This window comes from Pleurodeles waltl, chromosome 10, assembly GCF_031143425.1.
Source record: "Pleurodeles waltl isolate 20211129_DDA chromosome 10, aPleWal1.hap1.20221129, whole genome shotgun sequence".
Taxonomy (NCBI): domain Eukaryota; kingdom Metazoa; phylum Chordata; class Amphibia; order Caudata; family Salamandridae; genus Pleurodeles; species Pleurodeles waltl.
Genome location: NC_090449.1, coordinates 829,539,019 through 829,561,131, shown reverse-complemented (window position 1 = coordinate 829,561,131; position 22,113 = coordinate 829,539,019). Strand labels below are relative to the sequence as shown.

Here is a 22,113-nt window from a genome sequence, read left to right as displayed (position 1 = left end):
GTGCAGCTCATTTATTGGCTCTCGGTACCTAGGGTTCTTGATGAACCTACAAGCCCTATATATCCCCGCAACCAGAGGAGTCCAGCAGATGTAACGGTATAGAGCTTTCGAAAATCTGACATTGTGAAACGTAGAAAAAAATTTATGTTTCTTTCACCTCAATTTCAATATTTTTCTTTTTCAGTTGTTATTTTCTGTAGGAAACCCTTATAGGATCTACACAAATTACCCCTTGCTGAATTCAGAATTTTGTCTACTTTTCAGAAATGTTGCAGTTTCTGGGATCCAGCATTGGTTTCATGCCCATTTCTGTCACAGACTGGAAGGAGGCTGAAAGCACAAAAAATCGTAAAAATGGGGTATGTCCCAGTAAAAGGCCCAAATTGTGTTGAAAAATTGGGTTTTCTGATTCAGTTCTGCCTGTTCCTGAAAGCTGGAAAGCTGGTGATTTTAGCACCGCAATCCCTTTGTTGATGCCATTTTCAGGGAAAAAAACACAAGCCTTCTTCTGCAGCCCCTTTTTCCCTTTTTTTAAAAAAAATGAAATTTTCACTGTATTTTGGCTAATTTCTTGTTCTCCTTCTGGGGAACCCAGAGAGTCTGGGTACCTCTAGAATCCCTAGGATGTTGGAAAAAAAGGACGCAAATTTGGCGTGGGTAGCTTATGAGAACAAAAAGTTATGAGGGCCTAAGCGCAAACTGCACCAAATAGCCAAAAAAAAAGCTCGGCACAGGAGGGGGAAAAGGCCTGGCAGCGAAGGGGTTAAACCAATAATACAAAGTAAAGCGGAAGCACAGAAGCTTCCGGGTCCCACGCCTAAGGAAAACAAAAGCGAATATTCCATTCCGCATTTTCTTTGTCATCCGAGGAAGTGGGAAAAGATAGCGCATTGGACTATGGTCAATGTATGTCATATTAATTTATACGCCAGTGTAGCGAAATACAGACGGACTTCATTTCCCAGAAGGACCTGAGATACATTGGATGAAGTGGGAGAGGCTGGTATCACGTGACCGCAGACAGCGAAAGGGCGTCGGTCGCCAGTATAGCGGCCATTTTGTGGTAGGGGCGAGTCCGCTGTTGAATCGGCTCAGCTGTTCTCTAGCCTGCTTCCTTGTTGTCTTTGTTTTTCTTTTTTTTCCGACCTCACACTAACTGCCACCCAGCAGCCTCCGTGACCGATCGACAGTGAACACGAGCTTCGGAGACCCCCGCGCCGCCCTATTTCATCGCTGCAGCGTTCTGTTAATACTATCGCATGTCCACTATACAGAACCTCAGCTCTTTCGGTAAGGTCAGGGTTCTTACTCGATACCACTCCTGTATTGTTTTCATTTTAGCTGCTGCTGTCGCCCAGATAATATATGTTTTTTCCTCCTCGCAGCTGTATAAGTTTAGAAAGTAATGCGTCGTTACTCTATTTTGTATTAATTCCCTCCCCCGTTTTGTTTTATATAAACTATCTTCGTGCTGGATAATGAGCGGTTATGTTTTAAATTAACAATACTGGTCACAGTTACATGCTTAAGAAAATTGTTGAAAGCGTCTTGTTTAGTTATGACCTGCATTGAGCGGTTTGTTATTTTCGGCGACCATTTTTCTCGTCCTCAGGGCGGGCGGTTTAGAATCTGATGCAATCCCCAGTTTAGAAACCTGATACTACTGTTTATCGGACTCTGGGAAGCGCTGGAGCTGAATCTATTTTCCTTCAAGCTGCTATCCTTGGATACTTTAAGAAATCCGGTGTTATACTTTTATAACGTTTTTTTTTCCACACGAGATGTATTAATCTAATTTCTTTTATAGACCCCTTTGCCGATGCAACTAAGGGTGACGACTTACTCCCGGCAGGGACAGAGGATTACATTCACATAAGGATCCAGCAGCGGAACGGCCGCAAAACGCTGACCACCGTACAAGGGATCGCAGATGATTACGACAAAAAGAAACTTGTGAAAGCTTTCAAAAAGGTAAGGGCAGGGTAAAGTACAAATTACATTTTACACTGTTACCCGGGCCTTAGCGTGTAGCTCTTTCCCTGCTCAGATTCTACCTAGTCAGTTGAGACGGACACAGTTTTGTCTGAGTGGAAGTCTTGTCCACGCGGAAAACCAGCGTCTTCATGGAGAACGAGGGCCCCACAATATTATGAAATTCTGGGAATTTGAGGGAATAAAGAAAAATAATCAACAATTCCGGGAAGGCCAAAACTCCCCCCTTCACCCAGCCTCTTGCACTAAATATCGTTTTGGGTAGCTTGTCTAGACGTAAATGAGCCCAGGGATCCGGAAGTTCCAGGCGAAGTGCAATATTGAAGGCTAGAAAGTTAAAGTGGGCTTGTCCTTATCATAGGTCCGTTTCAGCAGCTGCCCTCTTTCAACGGTTCGCAAAGGAAGTTTGAGCAGCACGGATTTGAAAAGAATCACCATTTTATCAAAAGTCCGGACAGGCGGAAACCAGAACTGCTTTTAGGCTATGCAATGTAATGTCAGGCGAGATGAAGATTTTTCAAACTCTATTGGTGCAGAATTCATTCCACCCCCCCCCCCTCCTTCCCTTTTAAAGCATCCAAAAAAGGCTGGTCCCTGAGTAAGGATTGCGCCATTTAGGCGGCAGGAGTGGCGACTTTAATAGGAAACGGATTGCTCTCCACTGCATTCCAGTTTATCATTATTTTCTCCCCCGACACCTCTCAAAGGAACCAGCCATATTCAAATCATTTGTACCTCCTTCAGTAGGAACAGTCCAGCCTGAACTGTCAGGTCTCCTCTGAATGGAACCATAAGTAACTCCGGACAGGTTTTGACCTATTTGGAGTAGCCATTGGCTACTGCCCTCCTAACCTAAAGACACCCCTAAAACTAGTATTTAGGGGCATCCAGGAAATCAGTTTCCTGCAACCTACACAAAGGACTGCTGACCTGAAAGCCCAGTAGAGACTACGTAGACAACAACTGACTTGTCCCCAGCCCTACTGGCCTGTCTCCAGATTCAAAGAACCTGCACAGTGACGCATCTGACAGGGACCAGCGACCTCTGAGGACTGCCCTGAACACGAAGGACCAAGAAACTCCAGAGAACAGCAGCACTGTTCAAAAACAGCAACAACTTTGCAACTTTTAAAGACTTCACTCTTCCTGCCAGAAGCGTGAGACTTCACACACTGCACCTGGCGCCCCTAGCTCGAGCTTCAGAGAACCAACACTGCAGGGAGGTCTCCCAGGCGACTGCGATCTTGTGAGTAACCTGAGACGACCCCCCTGAACTCCCACAGCAACTCATGCAGAGGAGATCTAGAGGCTCACCATGACTGCCTGGAACAAAGAACCTGCGCCAGGACCAAGCACTGCCTAGCCCAGTCGGTGGCTGGCCCGAGAAGCCACCCTGTCCCTTGCCTGCACTGCTAGTGTAACCCCCGGGTCCCTCCATTGATTCCTTTTGAAAACCAAGCACCTGCTAAGCAGCATTGCACTCTGCCACCCCTGTGCAGCTGAGGGTGTGTTTTGTCTGCCTACTTGTCACCCCCATCCTCCCCCCGCAAATATATCCGTTCTGCCCTCCGAAGATGCAGGTACTTATCTGTTGGCAGACTGGAACTGGAGCACCCCTTTCTCCATAGGCGCCTATGTGTTTTGGGCCCTCGTTCGACCATTGCACCTGATCGGCCCTGTGTTGCTGGTGCGGTGACGTTGGGGTTGCCTTGAAACCCCACCGGTGGGCAACCTATGCCCAGGAACTTGAACTTGTAAGTGCCTTTCTTACCTGAAAAACTAACCAATAATTACCTCCCCCAGGACCTGTTAATTTTTGCAGTGTCCACTTTTGAAATACCTTATTGCCATTTTAACTAAAACTGTTTATGTAACTGCTCTAATTCAAAGTTCCTTACTTACCTGTGTGGAGTACCATGCATTTTATGTATTTACGTCAAATCTTGTGGTTCTAAAATAAAGTGAGGAAATATATATTTTTTTCTATATAAAAACTATTGGCCTTGAGTTAACTCTTTGAGTGTGTTCCTCATTTATTGCCTGTGTGTGTACAACAAATGCTTAACACTACCCTCTGATAAGCCTACTGCTCGACCACACTACCGCAAAATAGAGCATTAGAATTATCTAATTTTGCCACTATCTTACCTCTAAGGGGAACCCTTGGACTCTGTGCACACTATCTCTTACTTTGAGATAGTATATACAGAGCCAACTTCCTATAACATAGGACTGTTAATCTCATCCTAGCTTAGTCCAGTGAAGTGTTCATCTTTCTTTTAATTCTTTTGTGTATCCTTCACTTTTAATTAAGTGCTTGCTTTGCCACTGCAATAAGGAACGCTTGCATGCATCCTCTCTGTATATGCCTCATTTTCTTCCTCCTGCCCCTTCTTTCTGCTGAGTGCTCTTCCACCCACCTCCCTGCTCTTAATATTATTTTTTGTAAGCCTTCACTGGATTCATTACCTTCAGTAACATCCTTTTTCGGTACCAACTTGAGATTGCATGCGCTGTTTCTTCACAACCTTTTATTTTCTAACAGTGGACTTAAAGGCCGCCTACTGCTTTCCATTGAACAGCTTGTTACTTATTTGCTTGCTTCTTAATGGTCAGCTGATGTAGGCTTCCTTCCTCTTTACGCACTCTTTCACTGTCATTTTTATTTTATTGTTTTAAGATTTTACTTTATTTTTCCTGCCACACCCACCCTTCTTCCGCTGTTCATCTTGCCTGTTACTGTTTGCCCCACCCACCATAACCAGCAGTGGTTTCACGATGCAGTAGGTCTCGCATTTACTTGAGTTGGAGCTAATGACATTGTAAATGCATAACTGAACTTTTTTGACACAATTGGTCATCCCTGTCATATAATTTTGTCCTTTCTGACACAATTCCACTGGCCCTGCATATAACATACATAGCCAATTCACATTCATCCGTAAGCCTTGTAACTATTTAACTAGGCGTGTCCTTAGGAATCCCACATCAGCTGTTAACATGGAAACGCTGACAACAACCAGTTCATAACCTACCCTTCCTGGGGGTGGTGGTGCAGGCAGCGCAAAGCCTGTGACTCATTGACCTGGCACTGGAACAGTCTACAGAGGTTGAAATTGTGGATCAGGTGTAATAAAAATGTGGTACCCTGGTGACATGGGTTGCTGCCCTGAATGAGAAGGGCATTGCCGTAAGACAAGGGGCCAAGACAGGTGAACAGGGGCAGGCAATGATGCTCGGATTCTTAGGCAGAAACTACCCTTGGGGTGGGAGAACATTCGGGGCCCCAAGCAGAAGAAAGTTAAAGGCTAACGTCTCAACATCCATAAACATTCAGAGGTAAACAAAGTGTCGTGGGAACTTAAAATCACTCCTTGACAGCCAGGAACTGTACGTCAGGCACCAAGTGACACATAAAGGATGTTGGTGACAAAATGCAACGTGATAAGTCTTTTGGCATGAACATGCTTTGATTAATCACTGGGATTAAATGCAAAACCGAAACCAGAAGGGGTCATCACATGCTGTAACTGGAGGAAGTGTGACGTGGTGTGATGGCCAACACAAATGTTCTTAGTGAAATCTGCTGGTTGGGAACTTGGTACACAAAAGGAGGGGCATTTAGCACAATGCACCAATAAAAGTGAAGCATTTATGACCAGCACAACAAAGAAAGAATGGCAAGAGTGGGTGTGGTTAGAAGCCCATATTGACTACAACACATCTGCTCGATCTTTAAAAAAAAAAAAAAGACATGGTATGTTTCTCTGCCTAAATGGGGACAGTTGGAAGAACTAGGTTTTGGAGATTGGGGAGGTGATGTACAGGAGATAAATGTGTTTACACAGGCAACAAATTCATTTTAGCAGTTAAATGTCGCACACCCTGCTGGCAAACAAAAATGAAAGCCCTTAGTAATAGGTACATTCCAATTAATTGCCCTTTAATCATTTTACAGATGTGCTTTTGTTGAGAATTTTTTTAAATTAAGATAGTTGTGCCATGTTATACAGGACTCAGAAGAATAGATATCCAGATTTCGACATTTTGTCCATACATAGCCACCATCTGGCTTCAAACCACATGTCCCCATATGAACAAAACACAAGACAACAGTATTCTTTAGGCTAAGTAAAGTTGTTGGCAGCACGAGGAATGTCGCTGTCAATGCACATTAAACGGGGACGCACAGCTGCAGCCGGCGTGTAATTGCACAGCGTTCTGTAAACCATATGCTGATTTGGGGTGCTTTGTAGTGTTGGATTTGGGCAACTGGTAACAAACAGGGAGCGAGATGTAATAAACATTAAGTTGAGGTTCAGCTAGTCTTTCCTTGTAACCCAAACACTTCACACACTGTGACATGCAGTTTTATCTTCTATTATAAATCCATCTTGGATGACATGTAAGCATGTGAGCTACAAAGCTAGGATTGTAGGGACATTGTGGAGCATCTTACCCTGTAATTAAAATGTAGCAACAAGCCCGGTACACACGTTTCTGTCCCAGTGCGCAGCTATAGCTCGATAGCCCACTGACCCATTTTGTGTACTTATAGTTGGTAGAAAAAAATATGTGAATGACAAATCAGCGGGCCGATGGATGGCGAGCCCGGACGGAAATCAGTATGACTAACCTAAAAAAAGGTCTAGGCTAATGCCAGGCCTACATTATTTATTGTTGTTGTTGTTGTTATTATTATATGGCCTGCCTTTGCTTAACGATATATACAGTGCATGCATCACCACTCGTGCATTTATGTGCCACTTTTTCAGTGCTGAAGAAGCCAAAAATAAATGTCACCAGTGTTGAACCACAACCGCAAAAATAAAAATCAGCATGATACATTCGCACTTGTGCATAATGACGCTGCTGTGCCCACTTTTGAAAAAAATAAAGTACTGTTCCAAGATGACAGACGCCCAAAGGAGGAATCGAACAGCAAATGCAGCTATCAGACGCTCAAAAAAAGAGAACTAGACCGGAGGACGGGCCATAGCAAACTAACAGGAGCAAGCATGACGTAGTGTGATGACCAACAAAAATGTTCGTAGTGAAAGCTCCCTGAGTAGGAACGGGGTACACAAAGGAGGGACATTTAACACAATGCACCAATAAATGTGAAGCACTTGAGACTAGCACAGCCATGAACGAATGTCCCGTGGGCATGGTTAGAAGCCCATACGAATACAACACGTCTAGCAGACAACATTGCCATGCTCAACCTGAAAAGAACAGTGCTACAGCTAGCTGGGTCAGCCCCCCCTCCCCCTTCCCCTAGCAAAAATTATGCGTACAACATAGCTAAAACGTCGAGGAAGCCACTAGCTGACCTGTTGGCTTTTACAGTGCCTGTTTCTCGAATTAGTTTGCGAGGAAGCCTTTATTAGTCTTTATCTTCGTGTCAGGAACTAAATTACTGCAGGGCTATTGGAATTGTGGGACATGGGGGAGTAAATTGTGGGGGAGTTAACTAAAGTGTTTCAAGAAAGGGCAGATTATGCAACAGAACACAGCGCATCTTGACTGCATTACCTATTGTTTTTAAAAAAAAATTATACACAAGTGTAACAGCTTTCACCTTATGAGTAACAGTTTAAAACTCAAATATACCAGTCGTCTTGCAAATCGTCTTCCTCTGTGCGTCACCATTTTTGGTGTAAAATCTACAATTTATGCAACAGATGGATTTGGTGGTTAATCCATGCATGGCAGGACATGTGCAGCCAGAGTACTGCTACCGACATGCAGCTTGTCAGCCTTAAGACATCTCGTCCCTAAGGCCTAGCTCGCTCTGATTCAGTAGCGGATTTGGTATGGAGGAGTCAACCTATTAAAAAGCAACCTTCAGATAGTCCAGAACCTTATGTTTTAAAGTAGAGATCAAACCAGATGGATGGCATTAAACACAGCTTATAGAGCACCATCATGAAGGTATTTAAGCATATTGGAGGATCATAGACAAGCATGATGTTGATATGGTTGGTCAGCTGCAGCTGCCACCCTCTTGAATTTCGAGCACTAGTCCATCCTAGAGCCTCTAGTTGATCACTGCTATAGTTCAGCACAATATTCTTCTATGCTAGTATTCTGTCAGTTCCCAGTGTGTATACAGCATTAACAATAGAGTTGCAATAAACCTCTTGACCGCAGTAAACCTCTTGACTGGTATTCAACAGTGGGTGGTCCCTTCGTATGCTGGCAGTCATCGCTGTATTTTAATTTTTTTATTTTGTTTACATGGTCTAAAATTGGCTTGTTGATAAAGCAGGATATATATCCAGAGCTGCCAGTGGTTTAATAGAAGGTGCCCTCTGCTTCTGCCGTAGATGTATGCGGCATTGTCAGTGTACCAACAAATTCAAGCAGTTTAAGCTACGGAGTGTTGCCTATGTGCTCTCTTCCATAGCTCCTCCATCTATATTGGCAGTTTAACTAGTAGACCTATGTAGTCTACTTGTTGATTACGAGCACACATTTTCAGTTGTTGTAAGGTAAAGTTTTTAATCTTTATTCTTATCTCTTGCAGAAATTCGCTTGTAATGGTACAGTAATCGAGCACCCAGAATACGGTGAAGTTATTCAGCTGCAAGGTGATCAGAGGAAGAATATTTGCCAGTTCCTTTTGGAGGTGAGCGTTGAGTGCTAGTTAATATTTATAGGTTAAATGCATTTTGTACAAAGCACTATTTGCCGTGTTGTGTATGCTGATTGAATTATTTTATTAACAATCGATTGAGTTGCCACTGAAAAATACTAGAAGTTGGAGTTGTTTCAAGACACTAAACATACTAAACTCCACCATGTCCCTACTTCCTTTGGAGGAAGTAAGCCAACAAGATGTGTATGATCATTCACAATCTATAAAATCCATGTTCACAAGAGAACAAATTGGTCCGTAGTTTTTAATGAAGTCTGTCTGCTGCTAAGGGCAAATCCAGGTGAGGCATGTTTAGGAGAAAATGGAAAGCCTCCAAATCCCTTTGATAAAGGTCTTGAGGCTTTTCTGATAAATCAGTGGTCCATACTGTTGGAAAGGTAATGCATGCAGGAAATCCGAATCCGCTACCCCCACAAAGTGAACGTGACAGCACAAATAGGCTCACCTAGAACCCAGGAGGTGAGAAAGAACAGGGAGAGAAGTCCTAAAGCCTTACAGGTTAAGCTCCATTTCAAGGCATTAATGTGACCCCCTGCGCTAGGAGTGCGCTGAATCCAGCTACACTGCTTTAAGTTGCACCACTGACATTCTGCAACATCATAACCACCAACAGGGTTTACGATGACCAGCACCTGGGCACCGTCCGCAAAGAAATGTAACCGTCTTCTGTGTGACTAGGGTAACTATATGAGCACTTCAAAATTGACCCTGAACTTAGTTTTCCATACTAATTAAAATAAGGCTAATGGGAGATGCTTTTACCCAGAGAAATGACTGCTCATAACCATTAAAGTAGAAGAGTTAATGTGATTCATTCATCTTAAATAAGTTCTCAGCTCAAGCACCAAGCACATGGTGATTTTCTTTGACTTGCTAGGAGAAAGAACTGGATTCATGTTTAAAACGGAGTAAACGATGAGCTCCTTAAAATTTAAGTTTCCAGATTTTAATTCAGCTACTGGTGCATAGTCTGATCACACTGTACTGAAGTATCTGATGGATGACATAAGTTCTATTTGACATTCTCACTTTCCCCGACCTTTTTATGGATGGAAATCTTCATATTGTTTTTATACATGTCTAATGGGTAACGAGTTACTCACTCCTGTGTACTTTTAGTGTCCTCTACTGTGCTTAATACTGTTCGTCATACGATCTATTTCAAGGCATACATCTTTTGTGTAATGCTTACGATGCAGTTATGTCTATATAGACCTTGCAGGTGTGTGCTCGCCGTTGCCTTGACACAACTCGTGCAATGTATAAACCTGTGTTCGGTGGCATGTGTAGCTGCAGATACACATGTTGTGCATAGTCCGCCGTCTGGTGTTGGGTCGGAGTGTTACAAGTTGTTTTTGCTCGAAGAAGTCTTTTCGAGTCCCGAGACCGAGGGACTCCTCCTCCTTTGTTCCATTGCGCATGGGCGTCGACTCCATGTTAGATTGTTTTTTTTCCGCCATCGGGTTCGGACGTGTTCCTTTTCGCTCCCGGTTTCGGGACGGAAAGATAGTCTTAACTTCGGAAAACTACGTCGGTATTGTTTCGCTCGGTATCGGGTAAGAATAGAATCGACACCGAATCGTGAAGAGCTCCGGTAGCCCTTCGGGGTAATTTCGATCCCCGTCGGGGCCTGGTCGACCCGACCGCGTGTAACATCGACACTGATGGAACGGACCCCGTTCCGATTCTGTCCTAAATGCCACAATAAATATCCATATACAGACCAACATTTGGTCTGTAACTTGTGCCTGTCGCCCGAGCACAAGGAAGAAACGTCTGAGGCCTGTCGTGCGTTTCAGTCCCGAAAAACGCTCCGTGACCGGCGAGCCAGAAGATTGCAGATGGCGTCTACGCCGACAGGACACCGAGAGTTCGAGGGACAAGGAGAAGAAGAGGAAGCCTTTTCCATCCATGAATCGGACTCAGAGGAATTCGACGTCGAAGAAACCGTGAGTAAGACGTCGAAGCAAGCACCACACAAGAAAACAGACAAGGCCCAGGGGACGCCACTGCCAACAGGCCATGGCTCAACCCATAAAGTAGGTGACCGTCCATCGGCACCGAAAAAGGCCGAACTGGTGCCGAGATCGGCCGACTCGGGTCGAGACACAGGCACGCAGCAATCTCGGGACCGAGAAAGTGCTGCCGAAAAAGATCGACGCCTAGACAGCGGCACCGAGGAAGATCGATGCCGAGAAAGCTCGACGCCGAAAAAGAAAAATTCTCCTCTGAGCCGAAAACAAGCAGAGACAGTTTCGGTGCCAAAACGACCAGCAACCGAACCAACTGCCAGCTCATATACAGAGGAACAATCACTGTCCTCTCAAATGCGCAAACACAGATTTGAAGAAGAGTTACAGACCACTGATGTAGACCACACACAAAAGCGGATCTTCATACAAAGTGGGACAGGGAAGATCAGCACTCTTCCCCCAATCAGGAGAAAAAGGAGACTCGAGTTCCAAACACAAGAACAAACACCACAAAAAATGGTGAAGAAGGTAACTCCGCCACCCTCTCCTCCACCTGTAACTCACACATCACCGGCACAGACTCCGTCACATTCACCGGCTCATACCACCATGAGCCAAGACGACCAGGACGCTTGGGACCTATACGACGCCCCAGTATCAGACAATAGTCCTGAGTCGTACCCTACCAAGCCCTCACCACCTGAGGACAGCACAGCGTATGCACAGGTGGTAGCTAGGGCAGCAGAATTCCATAACGTGTCGTTACACGCAGAACCTGTCGAGGATGACTTCCTTTTCAACACCCTCTCCTCCACCCATAGCTCCTACCAAAGCCTACCTATGCTTCCAGGAATGCTAAGGCACGCAAAGCAGATCTTCAAAGAACCTGTCAAAAGTAGAGCGATTACTCCAAGGGTGGAGAAAAAATATAAAGCACCGCCCACGGACCCTGCTTTTATCACCTCACAACTGCCACCAGATTCAGTCGTGGTAGGGGCAGCTCGCAAGAGAGCCAACTCGCACACATCAGGTGATGCACCACCTCCAGATAAAGAGCCGCAAGTTCGACGCAGCTGGGAAAAGGGTCGCAGTACAAGCTGCAAACCAGTGGCGCATCGCAAACTCTCAGGCGCTCCTAGCGCGATATGATAGAGCCCATTGGGACGAGATGCAGCATCTCATCGAGCATCTACCCAAAGAATTTAAAAAACGGGCAAAACAAGTGGTTGAGGAGGGACAAAACATCTCCAATAACCAAATACGCTCCTCTATGGACGCAGCGGACACAGCGGCAAGAACAATAAATACCGCAGTAACCATAAGAAGGCACGCATGATTGCGCACATCTGGCTTTAAACCGGAAATACAGCAAGCGGTGCTCAATATGCCGTTCAATGAACAACAATTGTTTGGACCCGAAGTGGACACGGCAATTGAGAAATTGAAAAAGGACACAGACACAGCCAAGGCCATGGGCGCACTCTATTCCCCGCAGGGCAGAGGCACTTTCGGCACCTTCCGCAAAACAACCTTCAGAAGGGGGTTTCGGGGTCAAGCCACACAAGCCAGCACCTCACAATCTACACCGTCTACCTACCAGGGACAGTACCAAAGGGGAGACTTTCGGGGCCAGTATAGAGGAGGACAATTCCCTAGAAACCGGGGAAAATTTCAAAGTACAAAAACCCCTGCAACCAAACAGTGACTCACAAGTCACTCAACCCCTTCACACAACATCAGTGGGGGGAAGACTAAGTCAGTTTTACAAATCTTGGGAGGAGATAACAACAGACACTTGGGTCTTAGCAATTATCCGACATGGTTATTGCATAGAATTTCTCCAACTCCCTCCAAATGTCCCACCAAAAACACAGAATATGTCAAAACAGCATTTAGACCTTCTAGAACTAGAAGTTCAAGCATTACTGCTAAAGGACGCAATAGAATTGGTACCATGTACACAAATAAACACAGGAGTTTACTCACTGTACTTTCTAATACCAAAAAAGGACAAAACACGGAGACCAATCCTAGATCTCAGAACACTAAACACCTACATCAAATCAGAACACTTTCACATGGTCACGCTACAAGACGTGTTACCACTGCTAAAGCAACAAGACTACATGACAACCTTAGATCTAAAGGACGCATATTTCCATATACCGATACATCCCTCGCACAGGAAATACCTAAGGTTCGTATTCAAGGGAATACATTACCAATTCAAAGTGTTGCCGTTCGGTATCACAACCGCACCAAGAGTATTTACAAAATGCCTTGCAGTAGTAGCTGCACACATCAGAAGGCAGCATATACACATATTCCCGTACCTAGACGATTGGCTAATCAAGACCAACTCCCTCACAAAGTGTTCACACCACACAGATTATGTCATACAAACCCTCTACAAACTCGGTTTCTCCATCAACTATACAAAATCTCACATTCTGCCGTGCAAAACACAGCAATACTTAGGAGCGACAATCAACACAACAAAGGGAATAGCCACTCCAAGTCCACAAAGGGTTCAAAATTTTCACAAGGTTATACAAGCCATGTATCCAACACAAAAGATACAGGCAAAGACGGTATTAAAACTCCTAGGCATGATGTCCTCATGCATAGCCATTGTCCCAAACGCAAGACTGCACATGAGGCCCTTACAACAGTGCCTAGCATCACAGTGGTCACATGCACAGGGTCACCTTCTAGATCTGGTGTTGATAGACCGCCAAACATACACCTCGCTTCTATGGTGGAACAGTATAAATTTAAACAAAGGGCGGCCTTTCCAAGACCCAGTGCCACAATACGTGATAACAGATGCTTCCATGACCGGGTGGGGAGCACACCTCAATCAACACAGCATCCAAGGACAATGGGACGTACATCAAACAAAGCTGCATATAAATCACCTCGAATTGTTAGCAGTATTCCTAGCGTTGAAAGCATTTCAACCCATCATAACCCACAAATACATTCTTGTCAAAACAGACAACATGACAACAATGTATTATCTAAACAAACAGGGGGGAACACACTCGACAGAGCTGTGCCTCCTGGCACAAAAGATATGGCAATGGGCAATTCACAACCACATTCGCCTAATAGCACAATTTATTCCAGGGATCCAAAATCAACTAGCAGACAATCTCTCTCGATCACCAACAGGTCCACGAATGGGAGATTCACCCCCAAATTCTAAACACTTACTTCAAAATTTGGGGGACACCTCAAATAGACCTATTTGCAACAAAGGAGAACGCAAAATGCCAAAACTTCGCATCCAGGTACCCACACAGGCAGTCTCAAGGCAATGCTCTATGGATGAACTGGTCAGGGATATTTGCGTACTCTTTTCCCCCTCTCCCTCTACTTCCATATCTAGTAAACAAATTGAGTCAAAACAAACTCCTACTAATAGCACCAACATGGGCAAGACAACCTTGGTACACAACACTACTAGACCTGTCAGTAGTACCCCATGTCAGGTTGCCCAACAGACCAGATCTGTTAACACAACACAAACAACAGATCAGGCATCCAAACCCAGCATCGCTGAATCTAGCAATCTGGCTCCTGAGATCCTAGAATTCGGACATTTAAACCTCACCCAAGAATGTATGGAAGTCATAAAACAAGCTAGAAGACCATCCACTAGACACTGCTATGCAAGCAAATGGAAAAGATTTGTTTGCTACTGCCATAATAATCAAGTTAAACCATTACATGCATCTCCAAAGGATATAGTGGGATACTTGCTACATTTACAAAAATCAAATCTAGCCTTCTCTTCCATAAAGATACACCTCGCAGCAATACCTGCAAATTACCCATTCAACTTCACTATTTAGGATACCTGTCATTAAAGCCTTTATGGAAGGCCTGAAAAGAATTATACCACCAAGAACACCACCTGTTCCTTCATGGAACCTCAACATCGTCTTAACAAGACTCATGGGCCCACCTTTTGAACCCATGCACTCTTGCGAAATGCAATTCTTAACGTGGAAGGTTGTATTTCTCATTGCCATCACATCTCTAAGAAGAGTAAGTGAAATTCAGGCGTTTACTATACAAGAACCTTTTATTCAAATACACAAAAATAAGGTAGTCCTAAGAACCAATCCAAATTTTTTACCAGAAAGTTATTTCACCGTTCCACTTAAACGGTAGAACTACCAGTGTTCTTCCCACAGCCAGACTCAGTAGCTGAAAGGGCACTACATACATTAGACATCAGAAGAGCACTAATGTACTACATTGACAGAACAAAAGAAATTAGGAAAACAAAACAACTGTTTATTGCATTTCAAAAACCTCATACAGGAAACCCAATATCAAAACAGGGTATAGCGAGATGGATAGTTAAGTGCCTCCAAACCTGCTACCTTAAAGCAAAGAGAGAATTGCCCATTACACCAAGGGCACATTCAACCAGAAAGAAAGGCGCTACCATGGCCTTCCTAGGAAACATTCCAATGAACGAGATATGTAAGGCAGCCACATGGTCTACGCCTCACACATTTACTAAGCACTACTGTGTAGACGTGCTATCCGCACAACAAGCCACAGTAGGTCAAGCCGTAATAAGAACTTTATTTCAGACTACTTCCACTCCTACAGGCTGAGCCACCGCTTTTGGGGAGATAACTGCTTACTAGTCTATGCATAACGTGTATCTGCAGCTACACATGCCACCGAACGGAAAATGTCACTTACCCAGTGTACATCTGTTCGTGGCATTAGTCGCTGCAGATTCACATGTGCCCACCCGGGAGCCTGTAGCCGTTAGGAAGTTATCTTCAACATTTGTACATTTGTAAATATATTACTTAAACCTTAGTTGGTACGTACTTATTCATTCCATTGCATGGGCACTATTACTAACATACACAACTCCTACCTCACCCTCTGCGGGGAAAACAATCTAACATGGAGTCGACGCCCATGCGCAATGGAACAAAGGAGGAGGAGTCCCTCGGTCTCGGGACTCGAAAAGACTTCTTCGAGCAAAAACAACTTGTAACACTCCGACCCAACACCAGACGGCGGACTATGCACAACATGTGAATCTGCAGCGACTAATGCCACGAACAGATGTACACTGGGTAAGTGACATTTTCCTTTCTGAACTTGAGGGTGGGTCTGGTTAAAGTTAAGTGAGGGGATGCTTTGCCTGGAGAAAGGTATCTAAGTAAGCGCACGAAAACTCAAAGTAGCCATTAAAGTAGGGTAATTAGTCATACGGTATTTGCATGACCTAATTGAAAAAATCGGGAATATTAGAGGGCTTAAGAATGACAACAAAAGCAAAGTTTATATCTGGACAGACGTTAATACAAGATGAAGCACTAGGCTGAATCTGGTATTTAAGGCTATAGATTAAGAACTTACCTCCTTTGCTGCTGAGCCTCCTTTGGCTTGAATCCACATGCTGTTCCACTGTCCTTTTTATTGTGGTCTCCATGCATTCTCCCAGGAATCTGGCTTTCAGTACATCGCCTCGCCTGCCCACTTAAAGTATCTGTACAGGTCCGTAAAAGTTTCCGAGGTCCAGTCTGCGAGAACCAATTCATTCTCTTGAGACAGCAACCATTTATTCAGTGTTATATTGACCCATGTCCTGATGCAGACCTCCTGCGCTCAGATACAGGGTTAAAACGCACAGCATAGATAGACAGTAGAAGTTTCTCTTCCATAGTGATCCTCTTCCTGGATTGACAACTTGCAGAAGCCCATTAACATTTTAGCAATAACAATGTATTAAAGGGGCTTCCCTTCCATTGCAACCTCTGCAGTTTTGGATTCATACCTCCTGTTCTGGTTTGACTGTCATAAATCTCGAGGTAATATCCATTTTGTTTCTTTTAAGATTGCTTGCAGTTACACTGCTCACTGTTCTCACACGCACCATATAGTACAAGATAAACTTTGCATTATTTTTTTTTAAACTATTTTGCTTTGCTTGTGATGGGCACTCAATATTTCTGTAGGAAATAGTATTCTGTATTTATGGTTGTTGGCCTTTTTTTTTTTTTTTGCTTCCTTGTATATCTATATCTCATACACGGCACCTGACAACAGATACATTAGTACTGTATGGTTAGTTGGTTTGGGTTTTCTGTGTGGTGGCTGAGGGAGGCTGCTTCTGCTTTGAATACAATTTGTAATTTGATATCGTGTGCTTTTGTGTGATCCTTTGAATAGGAGTTGTGCTTTGACATGCTAATGCAGGTGTCTAAATTGGTGCTGTAACAGCGACAATAAGGAGTTGGAGACGGTCTTCTAATGTGATAAGTATATGTTTTAAATTACGATGACCTGAATGTCAAAGATGGAGGCATATCCTTTCAGGCACTGTAGGTGTCATCCAGAATCAATTGAATGACATTTTGAAGGGCCTTTGTGACTAGTTTTGGGTTTTGAATTGGCACATTTTTAAATTTTCATTTGACAGTGACTGTTAAAATTTTGTTTGAATTTTGTAACCCTGTCTTCTGTTTCAGATTGGCATCGTCAAGGAGGAACAGCTGAAAGTTCATGGCTTCTGAAATGTCTGCCGCCACCACATGAAATATAGTGCATGTTTTAATATTGCCCAATTGGCTGTGTCACAATGGTTCTCGGAAATGGATGGACTTTTCACCTATCCAACCATCTAAAGTTTGACTCACGTTTGCATGATTACAGAGCATGCATAGTAGTATGTAGGCTAGGAACACACAAGAAAACTGCTGTCAGATGGTAACATTAGACTTTTGAGGATTTTAGGCATTTCCAATGGAAATGTAATGTGGCTTGTTAATTTCACCTGATTAAAGATGTCTTTGTTGTATTAAACCATGAATGTTAAATTTTAGTATGTTTGTCATAAAGGTACTTTAAAAACAGTGCTTTTGTGATGACTGACAGCTTCTTGATTTATCTAATTGGTTTTTCTATAAGGAACACTAGTCTGAGCAAACAAGACTAGTGCAGAGCAGTAGAATATTGTCAATAGGGCGAATGCAAATGTTATTGGTAACACCATTGACCTCTGTCCTGGGGAGGACCATAAAAGGTTGCCCAAGTGAGACCTAGCAGTAATGTAGAAGTATATATGTTAATTTGCGTGAAGAGCTGTTTAATAAAGAAAATGGCATAAACCCATTCTTTTATTAGCTTGACAGTATATTTAGTCAAAATATTCTGTAAAATGATCAGTACAATAAAAACAAATCTCAATTGTTCTGCTAAAACATTAAAGCATCCCCTCCAAACAGGAGTGCGCCTTGCATATTACCAATCAGTTCTTCAGTGCCCTTATCAAATTATAAACACGTTGAAATTATGCTGCCTTGAAATTAACCATTCTTCCGGAATGTCTTACATTCGTTTAGCATGAGATTAAACTATTTGATTGGTTCAACATACAAAGTTCGAACAGATGTTAACTTCATCTTTACACTCACTTTTGACTGAATTGTCTCTTTGCAGTACAGCTGTTCAGGGGAAGGATACCTAATTTCCATGAGCTTTTAGTAAGGTCTACAGCACTAGTCAAACTTTTCTAACCCTTTAACTGAATTTATCCGATTTGCAAGTCCTAATTGTAATTTGATCAAAATGTATTATGCTGATGTGTTCCTGGAATTTTCTGCTAAAAATTGCTTTAGTTCTATTTATTACTTCTTTCGGGTCACGTCAAAGGCGCTCTAAGCCTAAATTGCTTAAAGTTTCCCTTGTAAAACATTTAGGCCTAATTGAGTTTAACATTGGTAGGTCTTTAATGCTATCCTAGTAACATCCATTTTAGGCGCACACACCAAACGTTTGTCTGACAACGATGCTTAAATGTGGATGAGTTACAAATAAAAGTAACAAAGAAGTCTACTTTTTAGAAAGTAACATCTGCCTTACGAAATCATCCTCTGACTAGTTCAAGGCATTAGTTTCACAATACTTTCAGAGTTTTGGGCCGTATACAACGAATTGAACCCTAAAGAGGGGTACTTCCTGTAAAGTTAAACAGTGAAAGTATCTGATCTAACAGATTGCTGTCCTTATCTGCACGTTTAGTTAACTGTGTAACCTGGCTCTACCTGCACCAAATGTAAGGTCTGAATAAGTCCAAAACCCATTTTACTTTATTCAGCGTGAAATATTTTTTTGGAATATCATTCGTAAATTCTTTGTACTTTTTCTACTAAACGAGCTTTACTGTTTCATTGCACAATTTGATATATGGGTGAATTGGGGGATTTAACTTCATAGGTTGCTCCATGTCATAATACTTCTCACACGTAACCTTCCCAAAAAGAATGCCGAAGTTGTCCAAAATAAAATATCTCAACAGAAAAATCAAAAATGTAATCCATAGTTCTTCGACTACAACAGTATAAAGGGGGCCATACTGTGCCGATGTGTCTAGTCTTTGTGCCCCCAAAAAATTGATATTTCTGGAAGACTGAAAAAAATAGTACTTTACTATTTATAGTATGTCGTCCGTCCCCAACCCCCCCCCCCCAAACAGTAAATTACTAAAATGCACCAATTAACATTACCATGTACTATTGCTATCCATGGTTACTGCTGCGCCTCTCATTTTTAAGGCAATCGATCTCCAAAATGCAATTCATACAGTTTTTTCCCCTCGTGATGTTGACTGTCAGCCAACCGTTTATAGGCTTGTCTTTTCTAGGATTAGTATACTTGAAGCTCTTAACTTATTAAATACTACTGTGAATATAACCTGTCAATTTTGCGTTCTTAATCTCCGTATTTAGCGTTGAACTTGCTTTCGATGGTGATAACTACCTTTATTAATATTTAAAGTTTCTCCAGATTGTCAACTGATCTCGGGGTCTAATTAGTCCAAAGCTTACAATTAGGATTTAATCTTGTGTACGATGTGTGGCTATATGTTTTCGCCCCTGTTGATAGTTCCAGCTTATACAGGTTTTTTGCACGTAGATTGCATCACTGGCTACCCCTTTAGCTTCAAACAGTAGACACCTTACTTTCTACATAAGCAGAATATCCTACCACAGAAAGGTTACAGTCATTGATCTCACTATAAATTGTTCATTACGAGTCCAGTCTTCATCATGTCAAAGTTAAGTTTATCCTTATTGCCCTTATTGAATATCCTATTTGTAATGTATCTCCTAATACTGCATCTCTTTCAGAGTGTTTTGAAACTAACAATTTAACTGTCCAAAGCACTCTTAAAAGCGTACCTAGAAAGAAGAGTATTGCCCATTTAAATCTTGCGTTCAGGCTGGCATGTGTCAATCTAAATGAAAGAATAACCTGTTAATTTAAATATATTTAGAGCCATTTCTCTGCCACTGTCTAAAAGCATTTGCTCCAAATGTGTAAAGTGAATGGATGATGTTCTCTCTGGCAGGGTTTATTGCAGACATTCAACAATATTCCCCTCAGTTTGACAGAAAATATAAATTGCTTGTAAGAGTCTTATTACAATTGTACATTTAAAACAGTGTGTCTGTTCAGGGATACTATACATCACCAGAATGTCTGCTCTTTGACTGTTGTTGTTTGTATGTTACAAGACCCCTGTTTTAGGTGTAATAGATTGCAATCTTCTGAGAACATACATTTGTGTATGAAATCCTGCCATGATCACTTAATTTTGATTCTAAGCTTGCAGTTTGCCAATTTGAAAATCTTTTGCCAGTCTGCCAGGAGTTCGCTCTCCCCCCCCCCCCCCCCCCCAAGACCATGGCCTGGTGAAGATTGCCCTTCCAGCTCTGCTTAATGTAACTGCTTCCTTTCCCAGCTAGCTAATTTTCTGGTGACTGATTTTCTGCTGGGATTACCCTATTTAATAATTTTTGGAATGTCCCTCCTATATCTTTGTACCTACAGAGCGTAGATATCTGCTTTCCACATTCATGTTACCTAGATTTCCATCAGATCCCCTTTCCTGTGCTATGGGAACAGAGCAAGTTGTGAGCACAATAGGGTCCTTCTAAATCGTATCGGATGGTATATCAGGACAACCTTTCAACTCCAATTTTGCTGAATAAAAACTGCAAACCCCTTACATAGTCTGCATAAACTTGTATGGCTTTTTTAATCAGCTTTCAGGGTGTACTCAACCAATATGACAGGCTTAAAATCTTTGAAAGGACAGATGTAATTTCAAGCCATAAGTCAGTTGTCTAGAGCAAGAAAAATGTTTACCTTTCACGGTGTTTAAATCTTAGCCTATTGGCTTGAGCATAACCAGAAACTTGTACAAAATGCAAGGCCAAAGACCTCTATTAATTGAAATTGGACTTTTATATACAACCTCTGAAGTGTTTTGAAGCACTTTGCGGTGAGTAGCACCCTACCTGGGAGTCCAAAGTTATTGGTTTCTCCATTGGGGTTAGTCTTGCATGCTAAAGGAAAGCATTTCCTGCTTTACGCTGTCTTTTTGGTGCGTTAGTGATTTGGATGTGATCATTAGAGGGGGATATGTGGGAGAAAATGATTTGAGGGCAGGCATTGGGTTTAGATTCATTTTTTGTGTATGAGGCGCATGAAAGGGAGGCAGAGGTGTGTCCAAAATAAGCAGGTGAGAAAAATGAATTAATTCATATTTTCATGCAGATCAGGGTCTGGGATTGCTTATTGGGCAGCAAACATTTGTTTGAGCCCTATTTCACACCTCTAGAAGCTGATGTGAGCTTGGGAATGTGAAAAAGTCCTCTAGAACAGATTGGAGGGTGGGCAACAGAATAATTACCAGCAGATGTTGCTAAAGAGTTTCCTTTAGCTAATGGGTGCCACAGTTTCTATGGCTCATGAGGCAAAATATTAAATGCTGTTCACAAATTGCAGTTTAATGTGAAGACATTGGGCCTCAAGCCACCAGGTCCCCCTTGAGGAACTGTCCTAGTCCCAGAATTTCACTGAGGGGTTCCTTCAGCCTTTCTATATCCTTTGGTGCTGCTTCCATCTTTTAGAAGCAGTAGCTTATCTGTAGGTGTCTGGGTGTGTCCATGTCATGCCCTGGTAATTTTCTAACCTATAGAGGGCGTTATTGGTCTTTGCAGCCCAGCCGAGGTACTCCATAACAGATTACTGGCCTTCCTGGCACTTCCCATACACTTCGGCCTTGTGCCATATGCAGGATACCTATGCAAGAGCTTAGCTCCTGGGGCACTGCACCAAGACCAGTCCATCAGAAGTTCATTGAACATCCTACTTCAGCCTTCACTGGACCTGTAACGAAATAAGGGAGCCAGTGTTGCAGCCCTGGAAATACTCCACAAAGTTTGAAAGTGGAAAACTTGAATAGTTTGCAGTCCCCCAAGCTCCTGAGAGAGGTTCCTTCATCAGTTAGTCATTCCTAAATTCTGCTTTCTGAGCCTGTTTAGGGACTTGAAAGGGAAGCTGCAGTTTTCAGTGGTTGTGCACTCTTTTAAGTGTGCCATATCTCACTACTCCCTTAATATATCTGACCCATATTCTGTTTTGAATTACCACCTT

General features: G+C 42.8%; 1 protein-coding gene across 1 annotated transcript; it reads left to right on the top strand.

Annotated features, from left to right (window-relative positions):
* The first annotated feature begins 1,046 nt into the window (after nt 1-1,046).
* Nucleotides 1,047-17,781, top strand: EIF1B (eukaryotic translation initiation factor 1B). Its single transcript, XM_069211501.1, has 4 exons — nt 1,047-1,290; nt 1,808-1,971; nt 8,522-8,623; nt 17,139-17,781. Exons 1-4 carry the CDS (start codon nt 1,260-1,262, stop codon nt 17,181-17,183), a joined length of 342 nt encoding a protein of 113 aa, XP_069067602.1. The 5' UTR covers nt 1,047-1,259; the 3' UTR covers nt 17,184-17,781.
* Nucleotides 17,782-22,113: the final 4,332 nt, after the last annotated feature.